Raw genomic sequence first — 20,653 nt, 5'->3', positions numbered from 1 at the left:
GCCGGTTGAGCTATAGGCGCCGAGCCAGACTCATTTCTTTAGACTGTGCTAAAGTTTCCAGTTGACTGTACTCTTCACTACCCTGGTGCTTTTGACCCTGCAGGTGTTAATGGTTTGAGAATGCTGGGAATTCTCCATGATGCAGTTGTATTCCTGATTGAGCAGCTATCTGGTGCCAAGCACTGTCGAAATTACAAATTTCGTTTTCACAAACCAGAAGAGGCCAATGAACCCCCCTTGAACCCTCATGGTTCAGCCAGGGCTGAAGTCCACCTCAGGCAAGTTCTGTTCTTTTCTGTAAGCAGACTTGGGTCTCGATTTTATTCCCTAATGATAGTTATTTTCCCACATAACCTTTGAGATTTCCAGTGTTAATGCTTTTGTCCTATTCTGCTCTATTATTATAATATTCTTCTAAATACATTTTAATCTTTTGGCTCCAGGAAGTCAGCATTTGACATGTTTAACTTCCTGGCTTCCAAACATCGACAGCCTCCTGAATACAACCCAAATGATGAGGAAGAGGAGGAGGTACAGCTGAAGTCAGCTCGGTAAGTGTTGAGTTGGGAGGAGTGGTAGGGATTAGCCCTGCTTTCTCCCTACTGTGGCTGTTCAGGGCATTGTGAAGTTTTGCTTCTATCAGAGTTTTCTGAGGCTGGGCATGGTGGCTTGAGCCTGTAATCCCAATTGCTTGAGCTCAGGAGTTCAAAACCAGCCTGAGAAAGAAAGAGACCCCTGTCTCTACTAAAAACAGAAAAACTAGTGTTGTGGCGGGTGCCTATAGTCCCAGCTGCTCAGGAGGCTGAGGCAAGAGGATCACTTGAGCCCAGGGGGTTTGAGGTTGCTGTGAGCTGTGATGCTGCAGCACTCTACCCAGAGTGATAGAGTAAGACTCTGTCTTGAAAGAAAAAAAAAATTTCTGGATCAGATTTAAGAAGACTGAAAAAGAGTTTGTGTTGAATGGCAATAAAGAGAGAGGAATTAAACTGCAGAGAGAAATCCAAATAACTGTAAGATGTATATTATCTTCAACTATGATACACTTTATCAGCTGTGGCTACACCACCATAGTCATCATGGTCAGAAAGTACTGGTATATATCACGAATGGGCCTCATTTTATACAGCATTTGTTATGCTCATCATTGAACCAGAGTCTATTCATTTGCTCTTAGGAGTCTTCAATTCAAGACTCAGAATGTTATTTCCAGGCTGGGCCCGGTGGCTCACACCTGTAATCCTAGCAATCTAGGAGGCTGAGGCGGATGGATTGCTTGAGCTCTGGAGTTCAAGACCAGCCTGAGCAAGAGCAAGAGCCCCATCTCTACTAAAATAGGAAAACTAGCCAGGCATTGTGGCGAGTATCTACAGAAGCAAGAGGGACCTCTTGAGCCCAAGAGTTTGAGGTTGCTGTGAGTTATGACACCACAGCACTCAACCCAGTGTGACAGAATGAAACTCTGTCTAAAACCAAACAAAATGGGTGGTGCCTATGGCTCAAAGAAATAGGGCACCAGCCCCATATGCCAGAGGTGGCAGGTTCAAACCCAGCCCCTGCCAAAAACTGCAAAAAAATAAATATAAAAAAATAAAAGAAAAAACAAAACAAAACAAAAAAGCTATTTCCTGAAGCTAGTTAATCAATAGTATGTCTTGTCTCTTAGGAGGGCAACCAGCATGGATCTGCCAATGCCCATGCGATTTCGGCACTTAAAAAAGACTTCTAAGGAGGCAGTTGGTGTCTACAGGTATGCTTAAATTTCTAGAAAGAATTATAGAAAACTAATGAAGTTTTCCAAAATCAAAGTGGACCAAATGCCTGAGTGACCTCCCTCATTCAGTAAGTGAGGTATTTATAGATATTATTAGTTGAATCTGATATTTTGGGATCCTGTTGAATAAGGAATTTAACATAATAAGCATTAAAATATCACACCTTTCAGTAGGCTATAGAATGGAGAAATCTTTTATCTTTGGCTATTTGTTACACAAATCAGGCCAAGTGTGGCAGCTCACACCTGTAATCCTAGCATTATGGGAGGCCTAGGTGGGAGGATCACTTGAGGTCAGGAGTTCAAGAACAGCCTGAGCAAGAGTTAGACCCCATCTCTACTAAAAGTAGAAAAATGAGCTGGGCTCAGTGCCATGTACCTATGATCCCATGGAAGACAGGGACATCTCCTGAGCCCAGGAGTTTGAGCTATGATGATGCCACTGCACTTCAGCTGGGGTGACAGAACAAGACTCTGCCTCCAAAAAAAATAAAATTAAGTTAGAATATATATATATGTATATATATATGTATTTATAATGCACACAAAAAAACTTTTTTTTCTCAAATGTATATCTCTCTATCTCTCCTGGGGAATTAACAGATCAAAATGTATTCATGTATTCACACAGTTAGCCTTACTTGAAAAATTTGTCGGGTGGCACCCGTGGCTAAAAGGAGTAGGGCACCAGCCCCATATCCTGGAGGTGGCAGTTTCAAACCCAACCCCGGCCAAAAACTGCAAAAAAAAAAAAAAAAAATTGTCTGATCTCTTTTCCTTATTTGTCCTAGGTCTCCCATCCATGGGCGGGGTCTTTTCTGTAAGAGAAACATTGATGCTGGTGAGATGGTGATTGAATATGCTGGCAATGTCATCCGTTCCATCCAGACTGACAAGAGAGAGAAGTATTATGACAGCAAGGTGAGTCTCTTACTGTCACCTACCCATTTCTTTTGTTTTGCTGTAGAAAGGGAACATCAACCCTCAGTGTGAACCCTAGATCACAAAAGAAATAGTTTGTTGGGTGGCGCCTGTGACTCAAAAGGGTAGGGCACTGGCCCCATATGCTGGAGGTGGCAGGTTCAAACCCTGCCCTGGCCAAAAAAAAAGAAATAGTTTGTTATCAGTTCAAAGACCTTTTTAAAAAAAATCTTCGAAATCTATGGTGAACCCAGGATCAAATGCACATAATTATACAAGTTTTAGGTTTCTCTTTCCTGCAGGGACATTAAGAAACCTGTAGTCTAGTGCCTGTAATCTAGGAACTCATGGAAGCATCTTGAAAGATAGAAGAAATCTGGAAATTTTACTAGAAGAAACTTTGTTTATCAATGGTTATCGGTAACATCGGGAGAAAGTTAGGAAATGTTTATAAGAATTAAGTTCTGGCTTAATTCTAAGGCACCAGCCACATACACCTAAGGTGGCGGGTTTGAATCCAGCCCGGGCCCGCCAAACAACAATAATGGCTACAACCAAAAAATAGCCGGGTGTTATGGCAGGCACCTGTAATCCCAGCTACTTGGGAGGCTGAGACAAGAGAATCGCTTAAGCCCGAGAATTTGTGGTTGCTGTGAGCTGTGACTGTATGGCACTCTATTGAGAGTGACATAGTAAGACTATTTAAAAAAAAAAAAAAGAAACAATAAGTTCTTCTCCTTTCTCCTCCATGTATAGGGCATTGGTTGCTACATGTTCCGAATTGATGACTCAGAGGTAGTGGATGCCACCATGCATGGAAATGCTGCACGCTTCATCAATCACTCTTGTGAGCCTAACTGCTACTCTCGAGTCATCAATATTGATGGGCAGAAGCACATTGTCATCTTTGCCATGCGTAAGATCTACCGAGGGGAGGAACTCACTTATGACTATAAGTTCCCCATTGAGGATGCCAGCAACAAGCTGCCCTGCAACTGTGGCGCCAAGAAATGCCGGAAGTTCCTAAACTAAAGCTGCTCTTCTCCCACAGTGTTGGAGTACTAGGACACAGGGCCACCCAGAGCAATGCTGAAGGCCTTTTCCAGCAGCTGAGAGCTCCAGGATTGAGTGGGCACGGTTGAGGGGCCTCTGTGATGGCTGAGCTTCCTTATGTCCTGTATTCACATTATACATGTGATCAGAGTCCTGGAGAAAGAGTTGAGGTCTTGAAGAAAAGATCCGTGATCGACTTTCTCCTGGGGCCCCTGTGATCGATGCTGTTCATAAGTGGGAAACGGGGTCCCTGGCAGACTTGCCTACAAGGAGCCTGTGGAGGGTTAGTTATGTTGGGAGATTGGGCCTGAACATCTCCTCAAAGATAAGTTGCCATCCTCGCCTTGGCCCTTTCCCAAGCACTGTAAGTGAAGGGTCAGGCAAAGCCCCAGATAGGTTGGTTAGATACCTGACAGTTTGCCAGCCAGGTCCCACCTATGGCCGGCCATCTGTTGAACAAACAGAGGTCTGGTGGTTTTCCCTATCCTCCTACTTAAGAGTTCACTTCTGGCTGGGAGACAGGATTCCTAGCACCTCTGGTGTCAAAAGGCTGTCTTGGGGTTGTGCCAATTAATTACCAAACATTGAGCCTGTGGGCTTTAAGTGGGGGTGTTGTTCCCATGAGCCTTAGCTCAGCCAGTCACCTTTCTTGGCAGTAGGAGCAGCTTCCCTCTCCCATTCGTACTCCTCCCTCCCTGTCCTTCCTTCCCACTGTCCTTCATCCCACCGCTTTCCCATTCTTTTTGGGTGGTAGGGGAGATAGACTCCCTGCTCGAGGACACTCCCTATTGGGCATGGAGATGCCTGCAAAAAGTTCCCTGAGCCTATAAGCACTCCAGGGGAAGTGGACAGGAGCCATTGGTCATAACCAGACAGAATTTGGAGAAATTTTCATAAAACTCCCTTGGGAGTTTTAAAGAAAGATAAGTAGCATGATTTTTTAGAAGAGGAAAAAGATTATTTAAATAGGATTTGAATCATGCAACAACCGGAGTATCACAACCAGGATGACCGTTGGGCCCCACTCCTAGGACATGATTACTTTATTTTCCCCGTGTGAAGACATAGGAAGACTTAGTTTTTAAATGGTCAATGTCCAGTTGACGGCAGAACACTAATCAGATTTCAAGGCCCAAAACTTGGGGACTAGACCACCTTGTGTTGAGAGAACTCTGCCACCTGTGCACAATCCATGGATAAAGTAAATTAAATGACACTACTGCCCTGATTACTCCTTAGGATGTGGTCAAAACAGCATCAAATGTTTCTTCTCTTCCTTCCCCCAAGACAGTGTCCTGATCGTGTTAAATTAAGTCATTGGATTTTACTCTGTTCTGTTTACAGTTTACTATTTAAGGTTTTATAAATGTAAATATATTTTGTATATTTTTCTATGAGAAGCACTTCATAGGGAGAAGCACTTATGACAAGGCTATTTTTTAAACCGCGGTATTATCCTAATTTAAAAGAAGATCGGTTTTTAATAATTTTTTATTTTCATAGGATGAAGTTAGAGAAAATATTCAGCTGTACACACAAAGTCTGGTTTTTCCTGCCCAACTTCCCCTAGAAGGTGTACTTTTTGTTGTTTAATGTATAGCTTGTTTGTGCCCTGTTGACATAAATGTTTCCTGGGTTTGCTCTTTGACAATAAATGGAGAAGGAAGGTCACCCAATTCCACTGGGACACTCCCCTCCTTCCCCTATTGAAGCTCCTCAAAAGGCTATGGTAGTATCTTGATAGAACAGTTTCTTCTCTTTCCCATACTGTCTCTCTCCGTTCTGCCACTACCTCCAGAGTGGTGAAAGACAGTAATCTTTTACATTTCCCTCATCTTTCCTACTTCAGAGTTAGCAACCAACAAGTTGAATGGCAACTTGACATTTTCCATCACCATCTGCCTCATAGGTCACTTCTTTTCCTTTCCCTCTGCCCACCAAGTCCTCATACCTGCAAAGAAACCATTGATCACCTTGTGCCCCCTCTGGGGGCAGCCCGTTGAAACTGAAGCACAGTTTGACCACTCACGATAAAGCAGATTTTTCTCTGCCTCTGCCACAAGGTTTCAGAGTAGTGCAGTCCAAGTAGAGGGTGGGGCACCCTTTCCTCGCTGCAAGAAGCCCATTCTTATGGAAGTCTAGCAAAGCAATACGACTCAGCCCAGCACTCTCTGCCCCAGGACTCATGGCTCTGCTGTGCCTTCCATCCTGGGCTCCCTTTTTTTCTGTGACCTTAAGAACTTTGTCTGGTGGCTTTGCTGGAACATTGTCACTGTATTCACTGTCATGCAGGGAGCCCAGCACTGTGGCCAGGATGGCAGATACTTTGTCATCGTGGAGAAGTGCCAGCAGGGGACTGGGGAAAAGCACTCTACCCAGACCTCACCTCCCTTCCTCCTTTTGCCCATGAAAAAGATACAGTGGCCCTAGGGGTTCCACTAGTGTCTGGTTTCCTTTATTATTGCACTGTGTGAGGTTTTTTTGTAAATCCTTGTATTCCTATTTTTTTTAAAGAAAAACTTAAGCTGCATTTGTTACTGAAATGATTAATGCACTGATGGGTCATGAATTCACCTTGAGAAAGACCCAAAGGCCAGTCAGGGGGTGGGGGAAATTCAGCTAAATAGACCTAGTTACTGCCCTGCTAGGCCATGCTGTACTGTGAGCCCCCTCCTCATTCTTTCTGCCACCCCCAAACCCTGAGGACAGGGGAGGGACCCACATCTTTCCTTCTTCTGCCAGCTGCAGATGGTTTGCCTTGCCTTTCCACATCCTAATTGTCAGCCACAGAAATGAGAAATTCCTCTTCTAGTCAGCCTTGAGTCCATTGCCAAAATCTCAGCATACCTGCCAGCAACTTGGGGGATAAGCTAAAGTTTCCCTATGGGAGGGAAAGAAGGCAAAAATGGCATCGCTATCTCACAAACACGTCTGAGTTTGTTTTGAAAGTGACCGAGGGAATATCCGCACAAAAATGCAGACGGAGGAACTGTGGTGGGTCATTGGCAAGAATCCCCCAAGGGGCATCCCAAATCCCTAAGGAGTAATAGCTGCAAACCTGGTCAGTTCTCAGTGAGAGCCAGCTCACTTATAGCTTTGCTGCTAGAACCTGTTGTGGCTGCATTTCCTGGTGGCCAGTGACAACTGTGTAACCAGAACAGCTGCATGGCGTTGACCTTTTGGCCGGAACTTGGTCCCCTGGCTCCCTCCTTGGCCGCCCACCAACTTCAGCACAGCCCCTTCTGTTTTTAGGCCAATAAAAAGAATTAAGGGGGAAGCCCTGGCAGCTATACGTTTTCTACCAGACCGGGACCTAGCCTACCACCCTGCTCGCCTCTGTCAACCCCCCCGGCCAATGCAGTGAGCACCATGCAGCTCCCTTGATTTAAAAAAAAAAAAAAAGAAAAAAAAATACAACAACATACGAAAAAACAAAAAAATTCTTTTAATGAATGTATCTTTCTAAAGGACTGACGTTCAATCAATATCTGAAAATACTAGAGGTCAAAACCTTGTCAGATGTTAACCTTTAAGTTTGATTTGGGATTTTTTTTTTTAACTAGAAATCAAGTTGTTTTTGTTTTTAAGGAAAAGCGGGTCATTGCAAAGGGCTGGGTGTAATTTTGTTTCATTTCCTTCATTTTTAAGCAATACAAGGTTATTGAGCAGATGGTTTTGTGCTGAATCATGAACACCAGTCAAGTCTCACACTCTGAAAACTTGCAACTTTTTGTTTGTTTTGGTTTTCAAATAAATATAAATATGATATATATAGGAACTAATATAGTAATGCACCATGTAACAAAGCCTAGTTCAGTCCATGGCTTTTAATTCTCTTAACACTATAGATAAGGATTGTGTTACAGTTGCTAGTAGTGGCAGGAAAATGTCAGGCTAGCATTCCTCTGAGTCCCAAAATGGGGGAAAACCCAAATAAAGGGATGGTAAAACACTCTATTCCTGGGATCAGAGAGAAATGCAGAAATGGTGTCACTTGGATTTTTTCTGCCCATGAATGTTGCCAGTCAGTACCTGTACTCCTTGTTTCTCTATTTTTGGTTATGAATGTTGGGGTTACCACCTGCATTTAGGGGAAAATTGTGTTCTGTGCTTTCCTGGTATCTTGTTCTGAGGTACTCTAGTTCTGTCTTTCAACCAAGAAAATAGAATTGTGGTGTTTCTTTTATTGAACTTTTAACAGTCTCTTTAGTAAATACAGGTAGTTGAATAATTGTTTCAAGAGCTCAACAGATGACAAGCTTCTTTTCTAGAAATAAGACATTTCTTGACAACTTTATCATGTATAACAGATCTTTTTTTTTTTTCCTTGTGTTCTTCCAAGCTTCTGGTTAGAGAAAAAGAGAAAAAAATAAAAGGAAAATGTGTCTAAAGTCCATCAGTGTTAACTCCCTGTGACAGGGATGAAGGAAAATACTTTAATAGTTCAAAAAATAATAATGCTGAAAGCTCTCTACGAAAGACTGAATGTAAAAGTAAAAAGTGTACATAGTTGTAAAAAAAAAAAAAAGGAGTTTTTAAACATGTTTATTTTCTATGCACTTTTTTTTATTTAAGTGATAGTTTAATTAATAAACATGTCAAGTTTATTGCAACACAGGGTTGAGCTTCCTTCTGGCCTTGGTGGGGGTGGCAGGGGGGCGTGGCCTGTGACCTGGTACAAAGTACCTTCCACTGTCTGTCCTTTTAAGGTGGAATCACGAAATCATCGCCCATCCATAGCCTACCTTCAGGTCCCACTCCACACTGACTCTAACTTTCTTTTAGAGATAGGGTCTCCTCATCACTCAGGCTGGAGCGCAAGAACAATATCACAGCACAGTGCAGCCTTGACCTGGGCTCAAGGGATTCTCAGCCTCCAAGTAGCTGGGACTATAGACGCACACAACTGGTCCAGCTCAAGCTGTATTTTCTTTCTTTGCTCATCAATGATCAATGTTCAGGAAGGGGTCAAGAGGACAAAGGAATAGTTACTTTACCTTCTACGTATCCCCCCTTTTATCCAAGGAAGGTCAAGTGGTGGTTTCTAACAGTTTTCTTGTGACTAAAATGAAAGCATTTCAGGGAAAAGCTGGAGAGCCCCCTTTTCCTCACCTCCACCTTAAGGATAAAACTGGATTTGTTTATTCTGGAGGTGAGGGGGCCAGCTGAGAAATAACTGTAAATATTCTACCAGCTGGTGTCACTAACCCCAGGCCTAGGGGGTTGAGTTTACACTAAAGCCAAGGAATGGGAGACACTCCTCCTGAGGGGATGGTCCTCAAAGAGAACCTCTACCTTTAGATCACCTGCCTGTTGAAGGCTCAGCACCTCCCTCTTCTCTCAATCTGAGTCACCTTTTGGGATTTTGGAGTTGAATACCATGGGGACTCCAAATGATCAGGCAGTGTTGCAGGCCATCTTCAACCCTGATACCCCATTTGGAGATGTTGTTGGGTTGGACCTAGAAGAAACAGAAAAGGAAGAACTAGATGAAGGTGAGCACTTGACCTGGAGTGTGGCCCTCCACATAGGCTCCCTGCTGGTCTCCCAAGAGTGGCAGAGGCAGGTGATCTTACAGGGCCCTGCTCCATAACCCTTGGGTTATGACTGAGATTAGAATCAGGTTGGCTGATCTTAGTACACTGATAGGGACTTAGACATTCTGCCAAGAGAAGAAAGCCATCCTCTTGGCAAAGCTCTTCTATCTCTGAACTCACCACTTCATTAATTCCATGGCCCAAGCCCAATTGTGTTGGGTGATAAACTCATATCTTTGTCAGAATAGAGAATATCACCCTCCACCCCTACCACCAACAGGGCAGGGCAGGGGGTGGTGGCTCACTTGAGTAGGTCCAATATAGCAAGCAAAACTAGCTTTTTTGTCTTTTTCTGGAGATGGAGCCTTGCTTTGTTGCCTGGACATGAGCGCTGTGGCCTGGTCATAGCTCACTGCAACCTCAAACTCCTGGGCTCAAATGATCCTTCTCTCAGCCTCCCAAACAGCTGGACAACAGGCGCATTGCCCGACTAATTTTTCTAGGTTTTGTAGCAACAGTTGAACTGACCTCAAGGGCTTGGCCTCCCAAACTGCTAAGGCGCCACTCAGCCTGCGTCTGTTAGACACTATTACAAGCCCAGCGCTGAGCTAACTGGCTTTTCCAGTGTTCCCTAATGAAAGAGTTAATGACCTTTGTTTCTGGAGGAATGGAGACCTAACCGATGAAGCTTCAGGTGGAAAACCTAGGGATACATATGAAGTGATTTTCAGAACTTACAAATGTCAGGGTGGCCTTTGTGTAGGAGGCAGTGTAGTTGGAGCAAAATAAGGACAGGCTTTGGAGCCGAAAGTCCTGGGTTCCAATCTAAGCTGTGTTATTTATGGGTTGTGTGACCTTGAGCAAGTTCTTTAGCTACCAATTAAGGAGTCTGGGCTTCATTCTCTTGGCATTGGAAGGCCAACCAAGATCCCTTTCCCAGAGCCATTTGGAACTTAGGCAGTGCTAGTCCAGCCTTGGGGACCTCTGTGCCCACTACCCCAAACACTGCAACTGACTGTGACCCACAGTCAGCTCTGGTTTGGTGGCTTTTTCTTCTTGCTCCCTGTCCCCTCCTCCTGGCTCCTTCCCGAGCACAGATGGAGTTTTCCCTCAAGCACAGCTGGAGGAGTACAAGGCCCTGGAGCTGCAGGGGGTGATGGCAGCAGAAGTTGGGGACCTCAGCACAGCCCTGGAGAGGTTTGGCCAAGCCATCTGCCTGCTGCCTGAGAGGGCATCAGCCTACAACAACCGAGCCCAGGCCCGGCGACTTCAGGGAGATGTGGCAGGTAAGGGACAATGCCATGGAGCCTCTGGAGCCACTGCAGAAAGGGACTCCAAAGGGCCCAGACCAGAGACAAAATGGCTGTGGAGCTGGGCTATGAGGGGTGAGGAATCACTAAGCTCCATTTCTTACATGTAAGATGTTATCACGGGCCCTGCTAATCTCATGGGACTGTTTGAAAGTCAAAAGAGGTTACATCTCATTTAGTCACTTAAAGAACATTTAACGAGAACCTACTATGTGGCAGGCGAGGTACTGAGGATGTAGTGGTAAAAGGTATACTACTGACAGCTAACATTTACATAGCAGTTACTGTATGCCAGGCATTCAGCACTTTACATATGAGCTGTAGCAATGCACCTAATCCTCACAACAACCCTGCAGGCATGTCACTAGTGTTCTCTTTGATCGATGAAGAAACTGAAGCATGGAGATGTTAAGTACCTTGTCCACTACCACCCAGCTAGGAAGTGGCAGAGCTGGGATTTGAACCAGGCAGCAGGGATGCAGAGTATGTGCTTTCAATGGCCATGTGATACTGCTCCTCAAGAAGTTCCCGGCATATGGGGGTAGGACAGACACATGGTGTGATGATACTAGCAAGACAAGTTTAAGTGAAGTCAGCATGGAACCTCTCCCTGAAAGACAAGTTTTGAAGGATGAGTAGGAGTTACCGTGTTTTCCAAAAAATAAGACCTACTCCAAAAATAAGCCCTAGCAGGATTTCTATGCATTTGTTAAATATAAACCCTACCCCCATAATAAGACCTAGTGATGGGCGTGGCTATGCAGCATATCTGCATAGCCACACCCTGCATTTCTGTGTGGAGCGGTAAGGAAGACTGGCCACAGCTCCTTTCTCTGAGCCATTCGCACTTGTCCGGGTTGGGTTCGCATGTGGTAACCAGGACGCAGGCATCCTATTGTGCACATGCGAACAGGTAGGGGAAAGGAGTTCACGCATCACTAGCGCCAGCCCCACCAACAAGGTCGGCTCCCCCTGTTAGGTTTCAGAAGAAAATGACTTAACTGTATTTGAATAAATGTAGATTATTGTATTATACTTAATAAAGTAAGACGTCCCCTGAAAATAAGCCCTAGTGTGTCTTCTTGAGAAAAAATAAATATAAGACAGTCTCTTATTTTCAGGGAAACACGGTAGCTGGGTGTGTAGAAGGGAGTGGGAGAAGGCAGAGTCTGTAGAGATCCAGAAGGTATACATAGGTACAGGGAACTTCAGATTTCCAGGCGGGCTGGAGCAGGCAGTGGAGGAAAGATGAAGAGCTGAGCTGGGACAGGCAGGTGGGAGCCAGATGGTTAAGACACTGGGAGCATTAGGCTAAGACTGGATTGTGTCCTGAAAACACTGAGTGATCTTTCAAGAGTTGCTTTTTTTTTTTTTTTTAATTGAGACAGCCTCAAGCTGTGGCCCTGGGTAGAGTGCCATGGCATCACAGCTCACAGCAACCTCCAACTCCTGGGCTCAAGCGAGTCTCCTGTCTCCGTCTCCCAAGTAGCTGGGACTACAGGTGCCCACCACAACGCCCGGCCATTTTTTGGTTGCAGCCGTCATTATTGTTTGGCAGGCTCGGGCTGGATTCGAACCCGCCACCTTGGGTGTACCTGGCTGGTGCCTTAGCCACTTGAGCCACAGGTGCCGAGCCAAGAATTGCCTTTTTTTTTCCTGAGACAGTGTCTCGCTCTGTTGCCCTACAGCAGCAGTTCTCAACCTGTGGGTTGTGACCCACAAGAACTATATTAAAGGGCCGCGGCATTAGGACAGTTGAGAACCGCTGCCCTAGAGAGCAATGGTGTCATCATAGCTCACTACAACCTCCAACTCCTGGGCTCAAGGGATCCTCCTTCCTCAGCCTCCCAGAGTGTTGGGGTTACAGATGGGAGTGCCCACAAATGGTCCACTCAAGGGTTTTAACAGGGGAGTGATTGGATCAAACCTGCTGTATTCAGGTTACTATGGCTAGCTTGAGAACAATGGGATGGAAGGGGCCAGGCTGACCGGAAAGGTGTAAACTACAGAAATCTAGTAGGAATCTACTTGTTAGGACCAGTGCTGGTGCAGGGGCTCCCAGGACCAGGCATGCCAGGCAGAGTAGTTTAGACTCCATTCTAGTAACAGCCCCTTTCCAGGCTTGTGTGCCTCAGGCGCCTGGAAATAACCTGTGGCTGAAACTCCAGAGAGGTGAAGAGGTGATTCCTCCAGACCAGCCTCTCTGAGGGAAACCAAAGAACATTACAATCGGCTCGGCGCCTATAGCTCAACTGGCTAAGGCGCCAGCCACGTACACCTAAGGTGGCGGGTTCGAATCCCCAGCCCGGCCCGCCAAACAACAATAATGGCTGCAACCAAAAAAAAAAAAAAATAGCCGGGCGTTGTGGCGGGTGCCTGTGGTCCCAGCTACTTGGGAGGCGGAGGCAGGAGACTCGCTTGAGCCCAGGAGTTAGAGGTTGCTGTGAGCTGTAATGCTATGGCACTCTACCCAGGGGGACAGCTTGAGGCTCTGTCTCAAAAAAAAAAAAAAAAAAGAGCACTACAATCTGAGAGTTTCTTAGCAGTCTGGGTGGAGTGGGGAGTATTAACTCCTGCTGGGTTCTACCCAAAAGAGGAAAGATCAGCCTTGCTCCAGGATGGTTCTGGAGCTCCCCAAGTGCCTTGTCAGGCTCTTTAGGAGACTGGAGAACCTGAGTGAATAGAAGCAGAGCCTGGATAAAAGCATCCTGGCGGACCTTACAGAAGACACCAGCTGGCTGTCTGAGGATCTGAGTTCAGAGGCCTAAGCCAAGTTTTTTGTTTTGGGGGGTTTTTATGGAGACAGAGTCTCAAGCTGTTGCCCTGGGTAGAGTGCTGTGGCATCACAGCTCACAGCAACTTCCAACTCCTGGGCTCAAGCAATTCTCCTGCTTGCGCCTCCCTGGACTATCGGTGCCAGCCACAATACCTGGCTACTTTTTGGTTGCGGCTGTCATTGTTGTTTGATGGGCCAGGCTGGATTTGAACCTACCAGCTCAAGTGTATGTGGCTGGCGCCTTAGCCGCTTGAGCCACAAGCGCCGAGCATAACCCAAGTATTTTATGAGAATAACAAAAATTAAAATGGTGCAGGCCAGCTGTGGCTCCAGGACCGTCTTCCAAGGAAATTAGGAGATAATGAGAGAATAAGGAAAGGCCATCAGTCCAGGAAGCTGGGGAGAAGAGAGCTGACCTAAATTTTAACAAACAAAGCAAAAAGCCCTCAAAAGGAAAAGAATGAGAAGCTGACTTTATTGTCTTTGGAAGAAATGGTTGTGCAGTTAATTACAATCTTGTTTAACGTTTTAAAAAGTTTTTAAGAGATCGGGATGGGGGTGGGGGTCTTGCTTTGTTATCCAGGCTGGATTCAAACTCCAGAGCTCAAGGGATTCCCCACCACCTGGCTTATTTCTATTTTTTGTAGCGGCAACAGGGTCTTCTATGTTGCCCAAACTGGTCTTGAACTAGCTTTAACCTCCCCAGTAGTTGGGATTACAGGACCCAGCCACTGCGCTGAGATTTATAATTTTTTTGAATCCTGGGATTGAGTCGGTCACCTGGCACACGGTAGATGATTTTTTATGTGTGGATTAGCTGCCTAAAACGCTAAAAACACACACCCACGGAATGAATTGCCTGCTACTTGCCCAACAATGGGTCAGAATCATAAACAGTGACCTGATTCAAAATCCCTCCACAACGTTCATGTTCTGGTATATTAGGGGTAGAAAATAATAGGAACCAGCGGTTCCTAGGGGACTGTGCAGCCCAGGGCAAGTCTTCCCAGTTCTTCCAGCCTTCATCTGTGCAATGGGAATAACAGTCCCTACCTCCAGCATCAATGTCTGCATGTGTAGCAGGTGGGTGGTAAACGGCCATGCCCAGAACCTCAGGGACCACCACAGATTGCGGGGTACTCCGGCACCTACCGCCCAGAGCGTGCCGCTGACCCCAGTCCCGTCCCGCAGGCGCCCTGGAGGACCTGGAGCGCGCCGTGGAGTTAAGCCGAGGCCGGGGCCGCGCCGCCCGCCAGAGCTTCGTGCAGCGCGGGCTCCTGGCGAGGCTGCAGGGCCGGGACGACGATGCCCGCAGGGACTTCGAGCGAGCGGCGCGGCTGGGAAGCACCTTCGCGCGGCGCCAGCTGGTACTGCTCAACCCCTACGCCGCGCTGTGCAACCGCATGCTGGCTGACATGATGGGGCAGCTGCGCGGGCCGCGCAACGGGCACTGAGCGCGGCCGGGGGGACAGGAGGGGCCTGGAACCAATAAAGCTACCCGGCCTCACCGACTCTGCCTGCTTCTGCGTCCTACTCACGCACCCACGCACCCGGAGAAGCGCACTCAGGTGTCCCCGGCGTGGAGGGCCTGGGGGAGGGCGCAATGGGCCCGTTGTCGGGCATTGATTGGCCCTGCCTGGCGCAGCCCCCGCCCTTGCAGCGGACTGCGGTGCTGGGCAGACCTGAGCAGTTGCTCTGGCTGTGCTTCGGAAGGGAGCCAGGTGAGCCGCCCCGGGGAAGGGGGCGGGGGCGGGATGCTTCTGCGACCTCACCTCCCCGAGCCCCTTCTCTCCCGCCCAAATCCTCCTGAGAAACCGCGATTGGGCTAGGGCATAGGAGAGAGATGGGAGGGGGAACCTGGTCGGAGGAGGAGGGGTCGAGAAAAAGGATCTACCTTTGGGGGAGGGGCACAGGTAGCTGGAGCGCGCGTGTGCGTGAGTATCCGGGCACGGTGTGGTTGCGCGGTCGCTCGTTTCTTCTGTACCTGGGAGTGTGTACCTTTTTGTCCCTGGGAGTCAGTGCTTGGTTTTGCGCCTGCAGGGTGGCCAGGTACGCGCTGGGTGGGTCTGTGCCTTTGGGCTTTGCTGGTCGTGTCGGTGTCTTCGCCACTGTGGGCCGGCCTACATCTGTGTTCTCGTGCACGGTTCTTTTTGTTTCTGGAAAGCACGTTCCTGGACAAATTGCTCGGCCTCCCTGCTCACACCTGGCTGACACCGAGGCCCGCCCCCTTCTCTCGGCAGCCTAGGGCCCAGGCCGGGGCCACCATGGCGCTGCCTCTAGGCCCAGCTACCCTCTCGCACACACTGCTGCTCCTGCCAGCCCTTCTGAGCTCAGGTACACCCCTGTTCATTCCTCCATCAAACGCTCTTCTCTCCTCTCCTTGCTACACATTCTGTTGGGGCACCCACTCCAGGTTCCCTTCACCCACCTACCCTAGGTCCAGCCGTTCCCTGTTGAGAGAACCCAGGTGCCCTGTCTCTGGGCCTGCTGCCCCTCACTAATGACCTCATCCTGGTCACAGAACAGGAACAGCCCTCCTCCAGCAATTTCCAGAGGCCTCCTGCTGTTTTCCAGGTTGGGGGGAGTTGGCTCCACAAATAGATGGTCAGACCTGGGCTGAGCTGGCACTTAAGGAGAATGAGCGTCACGCCTTCACCTGCCGGGTCTCAGGGGGCCCTGGAACCCCCCAACTGGCCTGGTACCTAGATGGACAGCTGCAGGAGGCCAGCACCTCAAGACTGCTGAACGTGGGCGGAGAGGCCTTCTCTGGAGGCACCAGCACTTTTACTATCACTGCCCAGCGGGCCCAGCATGAGCTCAACTGCTCCCTGCAGGACCCAGGCAGTGGCCAATCAGCCAATGCCTCTGTCATCCTCAATGTGCAATGTGAGTGCCCCTGAGGTGGGCAGGGAGGTTCTCTGCCCAGGGACCCCCAGAAGCCATCAGGCAGATGGTTGACAGGACATTTAATAAACACTTAAGCACTTGGCAGATATAAAATCGCCTTATTCTCACTATAATCCTATAAGGTGATTACTATTGTTATCTCATTTTACAAGTTAAAAAACTAAGGCACAAAGAAGTTAAGCAATCTGCCCAAGGTCATAGACCTGGTAAGAAACAGAGCCAGGATTCAAATCCAGACATTTGGGCTCTTGTATTTACACACATACTCTGAATAACTGAAATTCTGCCTCTCTGGTAGACCCAGACATCCCAGTTCTCAGTGCTTGCTCTGAGGAGAGGTCCAGGCTCCTGGCTCCCATCTGGGTTTGGGAAGAGAGGGCCAAAAGCAGGAGGCCCTGTGGTGAGAGCATATTGACCTCTGCTTTGTACCAGTTAAGCCGGAGATTGCTCAGGTTGGGGCCAAGTACCAGGAAGTTCACGGCCCAGGCCTCCTTGTTGTCCTGTTTGCCCTGGTGCGTGCCAACCCACCTGCCAACGTCACTTGGATCGACCAGGATGGGCCAGTGACCGTCAACACCTCTGACTTCCTGGTGCTGGATGCCCAGAACTACCCCTGGCTCACCAACCATACTGTGCAGCTGCAGCTCCACAGCCTGCCACACAATATCTCAGTGGTGGCCACCAATGACGTGGGTGTCACCAGTGCCTCGCTTCCAGCCCCAGGTGAGAATCACCAGCAACTGGCCCAGCAAAGGCTCAAGTGGGCACAGGAGTCATAGTGTAGAGGACTTGCTGGGAGGACTTGTTGCCCTTTGGGTGGGTCTTGTGGATGAGTTCCACCTCAAACAAGGAAGACAGTAATTACTACAGCATTTCAGGCCTGGGGCACTGCCCACTTGGAACCTAACCAGAGGACAACTTGCAGGGCTCCTGGCCACCAGGGTAGAAGTGCCACTGCTGGGGATTGTTGTAGCTGGAGGGCTGGCCCTGGGCACCCTCGTGGGGTTCAGCACCTTGGTGGCCTGCCTGGTTTGCAGGAAAGAGAAGAAGAAGACCAAAGGTAGGGCCAGGGGTGTTGGGGGCAGAGGGTGGCTGGGGGTGGCAGTGAGGTCAGGGTGAGAAACAAAGATGGCAAGTAGAGCTGGGCAAAACAGGTTGTCTCTGACAAGTGGCTGTGTACTTCCAGGCTAGGACAGCATGCATCCTGCATCCTGGGTAGTGGGGTCAGGCCCTAGTAACCAAGGCTGGCATTTGAGAGACCGCTTGCCTAAGGCTCCTGTGTCCGAGAGGGCAGTGGGGCAGAGCCCAGCATGGCTGGGCACGCTGAGAATCAGCAGCATGGTTTTTTTCTCTTCAGGCCCCTCCCGGCGCCCGTCTCTGATCTCTAGGTAACTCTTCCTGGGGCTGGGTAGATGGGCTGAATTGAAATGCAGGATGGGGACAGGCGGGAACCTGGGGTTTCAGGAAGGTCTGAAACAGGCCTCCGTAGAAGACCTGTGCCTGCTGGTGCCTGTGCATATCCCAACCTTTGTCTGCCCTGTAGTGACTCCAACAACCTGAAACTCAACAATGTGCGTCTGCCGCGGGAGAACATGTCCCTCCCGTCCAACCTTCAACTCAACGACCTCACTCCAGACTCTAGAGGTACATCCAGGACCCTGCTGTTTGCACCTGCTTTATCTTCAGAAGTGCTTCTGAGAAAAAGACACGCTAGTGCTTGGGAGGGGCAAGGCTGCATCAGGCATGCTCCTGTCTTGGGCACAGTCCCCTTTGTCACCTAACAGGGAAACCAGCAGACAGGCAGATGCCTCAGAACAATAGCCGGCCAGAGCTCCTGGACCCAGAGCCCGGTGGCCTCCTCACCAGCCGAGGTACTGGAGAAGGGCCCTGCTGCCCTCCTGCCCTGTTCCCCATCCCCAAGCACGTGCCAAAGGCCTCTTGCGTGCCCAGGAGCAGAGAGGGCTCTCCCACCTCCCCAGGAACCAGAGTTACTGAGTTCCCTGTGCATGTTCGACCTCACAGGTTTCATCCGCCTCCCAATGCTGGGCTATATCTATCGAGTGTCCAGCGTGAGCAGTGATGAGATCTGGCTCTGAGCGGAGGGCAAGATGGGGGTGCCTTCTTAGCCCCCAGATTCCCTCCTGCTCCTCCTCCAAGGCATCCTCTGCGTCGCCACGTTGCCAACATGAAGAGGCCATGGCATGGCCGCACCACGGCTGCATTTGCTTCCCCTCCTGACTGAAGTGCCCTCTGTGTCAAGCACACGATGTGTTTCACTGGGATCAGAACTTCAGGGGCACAGGTATCCACAGCGAGGCTGCTAGCTGGACCTAAGACCCTCGTGCAAACTCAGGTTAGGGCCCTGCATGTGGTGACTGGGTCCAGGCAGCTGGAGCTCCTTGGCCAGGTGTATTCAGATGTCATCCAGCATCCAAGTGTGGCATGGCCTGCTGTATACCCCACACCTGTACTCCCTGGCACCTTGTACTGTAGGCATGGGGGCATGTGGGCTTGGGGGCCAGGGAAAGCCCTGCATGGATTTCCTTCCTGTACTACGTAGCTTTGTTTTCCTCAGGGAGAATTTAGGACCCTGCTAGCTGTATAGAACCAAACTGCCGTTTGCACGGGAACCATCCCCTGACTCAGGGGCACTGGCCAAGCACAAACTAGTCCCTTTTGCTGCTAGCCTCTCTGCCATCATCTACCCGTCTGCCCTCCCCTCCTCTTGAGCACACTAGGTTATATGTTGGACCTTCTTCGCTGGGCACTAGACTTTTCTACGGGCCTGGCCTCTGGAGGTACCAGAGCCTGATGTTAGCACAAGTCAAGTAGGAAGAGGGAGATGACAATTGCGGTGACATCTAGGATGTTGTGTAACTATGCATTATTTTCTTCCAGTGTTAGCACTTTAAGCATATCCCCTGGGGGGAGGGGGTGAGCCAGGGGTCCAGAGCCTTTCCTGTGGCCTCCTCAAGTTCGCCCTTCAATGATTCACTGTGAGTATCCAGGGCCCTTGTGAAGGATAGTTTCCCTTTCAGCATGCCGCCTCTGCCAGGGACCCCGACTCACCCCTGGCTGCCTCATCAGCCACTCTTCCTGCCCCACTAGGATGATCCCAGTGGGCATGGTTCAAAAGTGCTGGAAGCTATAGGAGGACATGTAGAAAGAGCAAGACCACATACCCGCAGATGACCTCAGAATACTTTAAAAAACAACATGGAAATGATTAGAAATGAATATAGTGTAGAGTCTATTTTTCCCTTATTGAGATCTTGTTTTGTAATTTCTTTTATGTTATGACCTAGGACAGTGCTGAGCACACAGTGAATTCAATAACAATAAACTTGACTGAATGGATTTACATATTTCCACTTCATTTCTTGAAATATGTTTTTTCAAATGAATCTTTAAATGACACAACAGAGGTTTGGCGCCCGTAGCTCCGTGGTTAGGGTGCTGGCTACATGCTCCGAGGCTGGTAGGTTCGAACCCAGCCCAAGCCTGCTAAACAAACAAAAAAATAGCTAGGTGTTGTGGTAGGTGCCTGTAGTCCAACTACTTGGAAGGCTGAGGCAAGAGAATATTGCTTGAGCCCAAGAGTTTGAGGTTGCTGTGAGCTGTGACGCCACAGCACTCTACTGAGAGTGACGTAGTGAGACTGTCTCAAAAAAGGAAAAAAAATCACACAGCAGAGAAAATATAGCAAGCACCACTGAACTCTGACCCTACCAAATTTGCTTCAGGTCTTTTATTTCTGTAAGTAAATATAGTCGTTTTGTTTTGTTTTGTTTTGTTTTTTTGGCCAGGGCTGGGTTTAAACCCACCACCTCTGGCATATGGAACTGGCACCCTACTCCTTTGAGCTACAGGTGCCACCCTACAGGAGTATTTTTTAATTATGCTGTTCTAGTGGGTAGGGCTGGCATTTTCTATTCCAGAAGTGCCAGGTGGGGCTCATGGCTATGTAGCCAGCATCTCATTCTCACTTGGTCCATATGACTTGGCCAACCCTCCCTACTCAGGACGGGGGCTAAGGTATGCTGAGTCTGTTCATCCTATACCTGAGAGGTATAGAAGACTCAGACTGGGCCGTGATTTGTTTTATTTGTTTTTTTTTTTTCTTTTTCTGAGACAGTCTCAAGCTGTTGCCCTGGGTAGAGTGCTATGGCCTCACAGCTCACAGCAACCTCAAACTCTTGGGCTTGAACAATCCTCTTGTCTCAGCCTCCCAAGTAACTGGGACTACAGGTGTGTGCCACTATGCCTGGCTAGTTTTTCTATTTTTAGAAGACAGGGGAGTCTCACTCTTGCTCAGGCTGGTCTAGAATTGAGCTCAAGCAATCCACTGGCCTGGGCCTCCCAAAGTGCTAGGATTACA

At 48.6% G+C, this 20,653-nt stretch overlaps 3 protein-coding genes across 4 annotated transcripts in view; all 3 read left to right on the top strand.

Moving 5' to 3' along the window:
- Positions 1-8,356, top strand: part of KMT2A (lysine methyltransferase 2A) — an 88,251-nt gene extending 79,895 nt beyond the window's left edge. Inside the window, exons 32-36 of the mRNA XM_023517288.1 lie at positions 104-278; positions 444-551; positions 1,664-1,747; positions 2,563-2,692; positions 3,449-8,356. Of these exons, the coding sequence (XP_023373056.1) occupies positions 104-278; positions 444-551; positions 1,664-1,747; positions 2,563-2,692; positions 3,449-3,724 (773 nt within the window). The 3' untranslated portion in view covers positions 3,725-8,356. The remainder of the gene's footprint in view (positions 1-103; positions 279-443; positions 552-1,663; positions 1,748-2,562; positions 2,693-3,448) is intronic.
- A 635-nt stretch (positions 8,357-8,991) lies between these two features.
- Positions 8,992-14,880, top strand: TTC36 (tetratricopeptide repeat domain 36). The gene is made up of 3 exons (XM_003796849.3): positions 8,992-9,240; positions 10,380-10,568; positions 14,560-14,880. Exons 1-3 carry the CDS (start codon positions 9,126-9,128, stop codon positions 14,820-14,822), a joined length of 567 nt encoding a protein of 188 aa, XP_003796897.1. The 5' UTR covers positions 8,992-9,125; the 3' UTR covers positions 14,823-14,880.
- Positions 14,881-14,953: 73 nt separating this feature from the next.
- Positions 14,954-19,626, top strand: TMEM25 (transmembrane protein 25). Of its 2 annotated transcripts, XM_023517322.1 has the most exons (8): positions 14,954-15,702; positions 15,943-16,254; positions 16,708-16,998; positions 17,201-17,335; positions 17,633-17,663; positions 17,819-17,919; positions 18,060-18,146; positions 18,298-19,626. In XM_023517322.1, exons 1-8 carry the CDS (start codon positions 15,633-15,635, stop codon positions 18,369-18,371), a joined length of 1,101 nt encoding a protein of 366 aa, XP_023373090.1. In that variant the 5' UTR covers positions 14,954-15,632; the 3' UTR covers positions 18,372-19,626. The 2 variants fall into 2 exon arrangements, with proteins under 2 accessions (XP_023373090.1, XP_012665053.1); XM_012809599.2 differs by lacking the exon at positions 18,298-19,626 and having other exon boundaries at positions 15,558-15,702; positions 18,040-18,139.
- The last annotated feature ends 1,027 nt before the right edge of the window (positions 19,627-20,653 follow it).

Source organism: Otolemur garnettii, unplaced genomic scaffold (assembly GCF_000181295.1).
Source record: "Otolemur garnettii isolate 467f Iridium unplaced genomic scaffold, OtoGar3 scaffold00108, whole genome shotgun sequence".
Classification (NCBI taxonomy): domain Eukaryota; kingdom Metazoa; phylum Chordata; class Mammalia; order Primates; family Galagidae; genus Otolemur; species Otolemur garnettii.
Note: the sequence above shows the minus strand (reverse complement) of the source record. Positions and strands in the feature narration are given on the sequence as shown.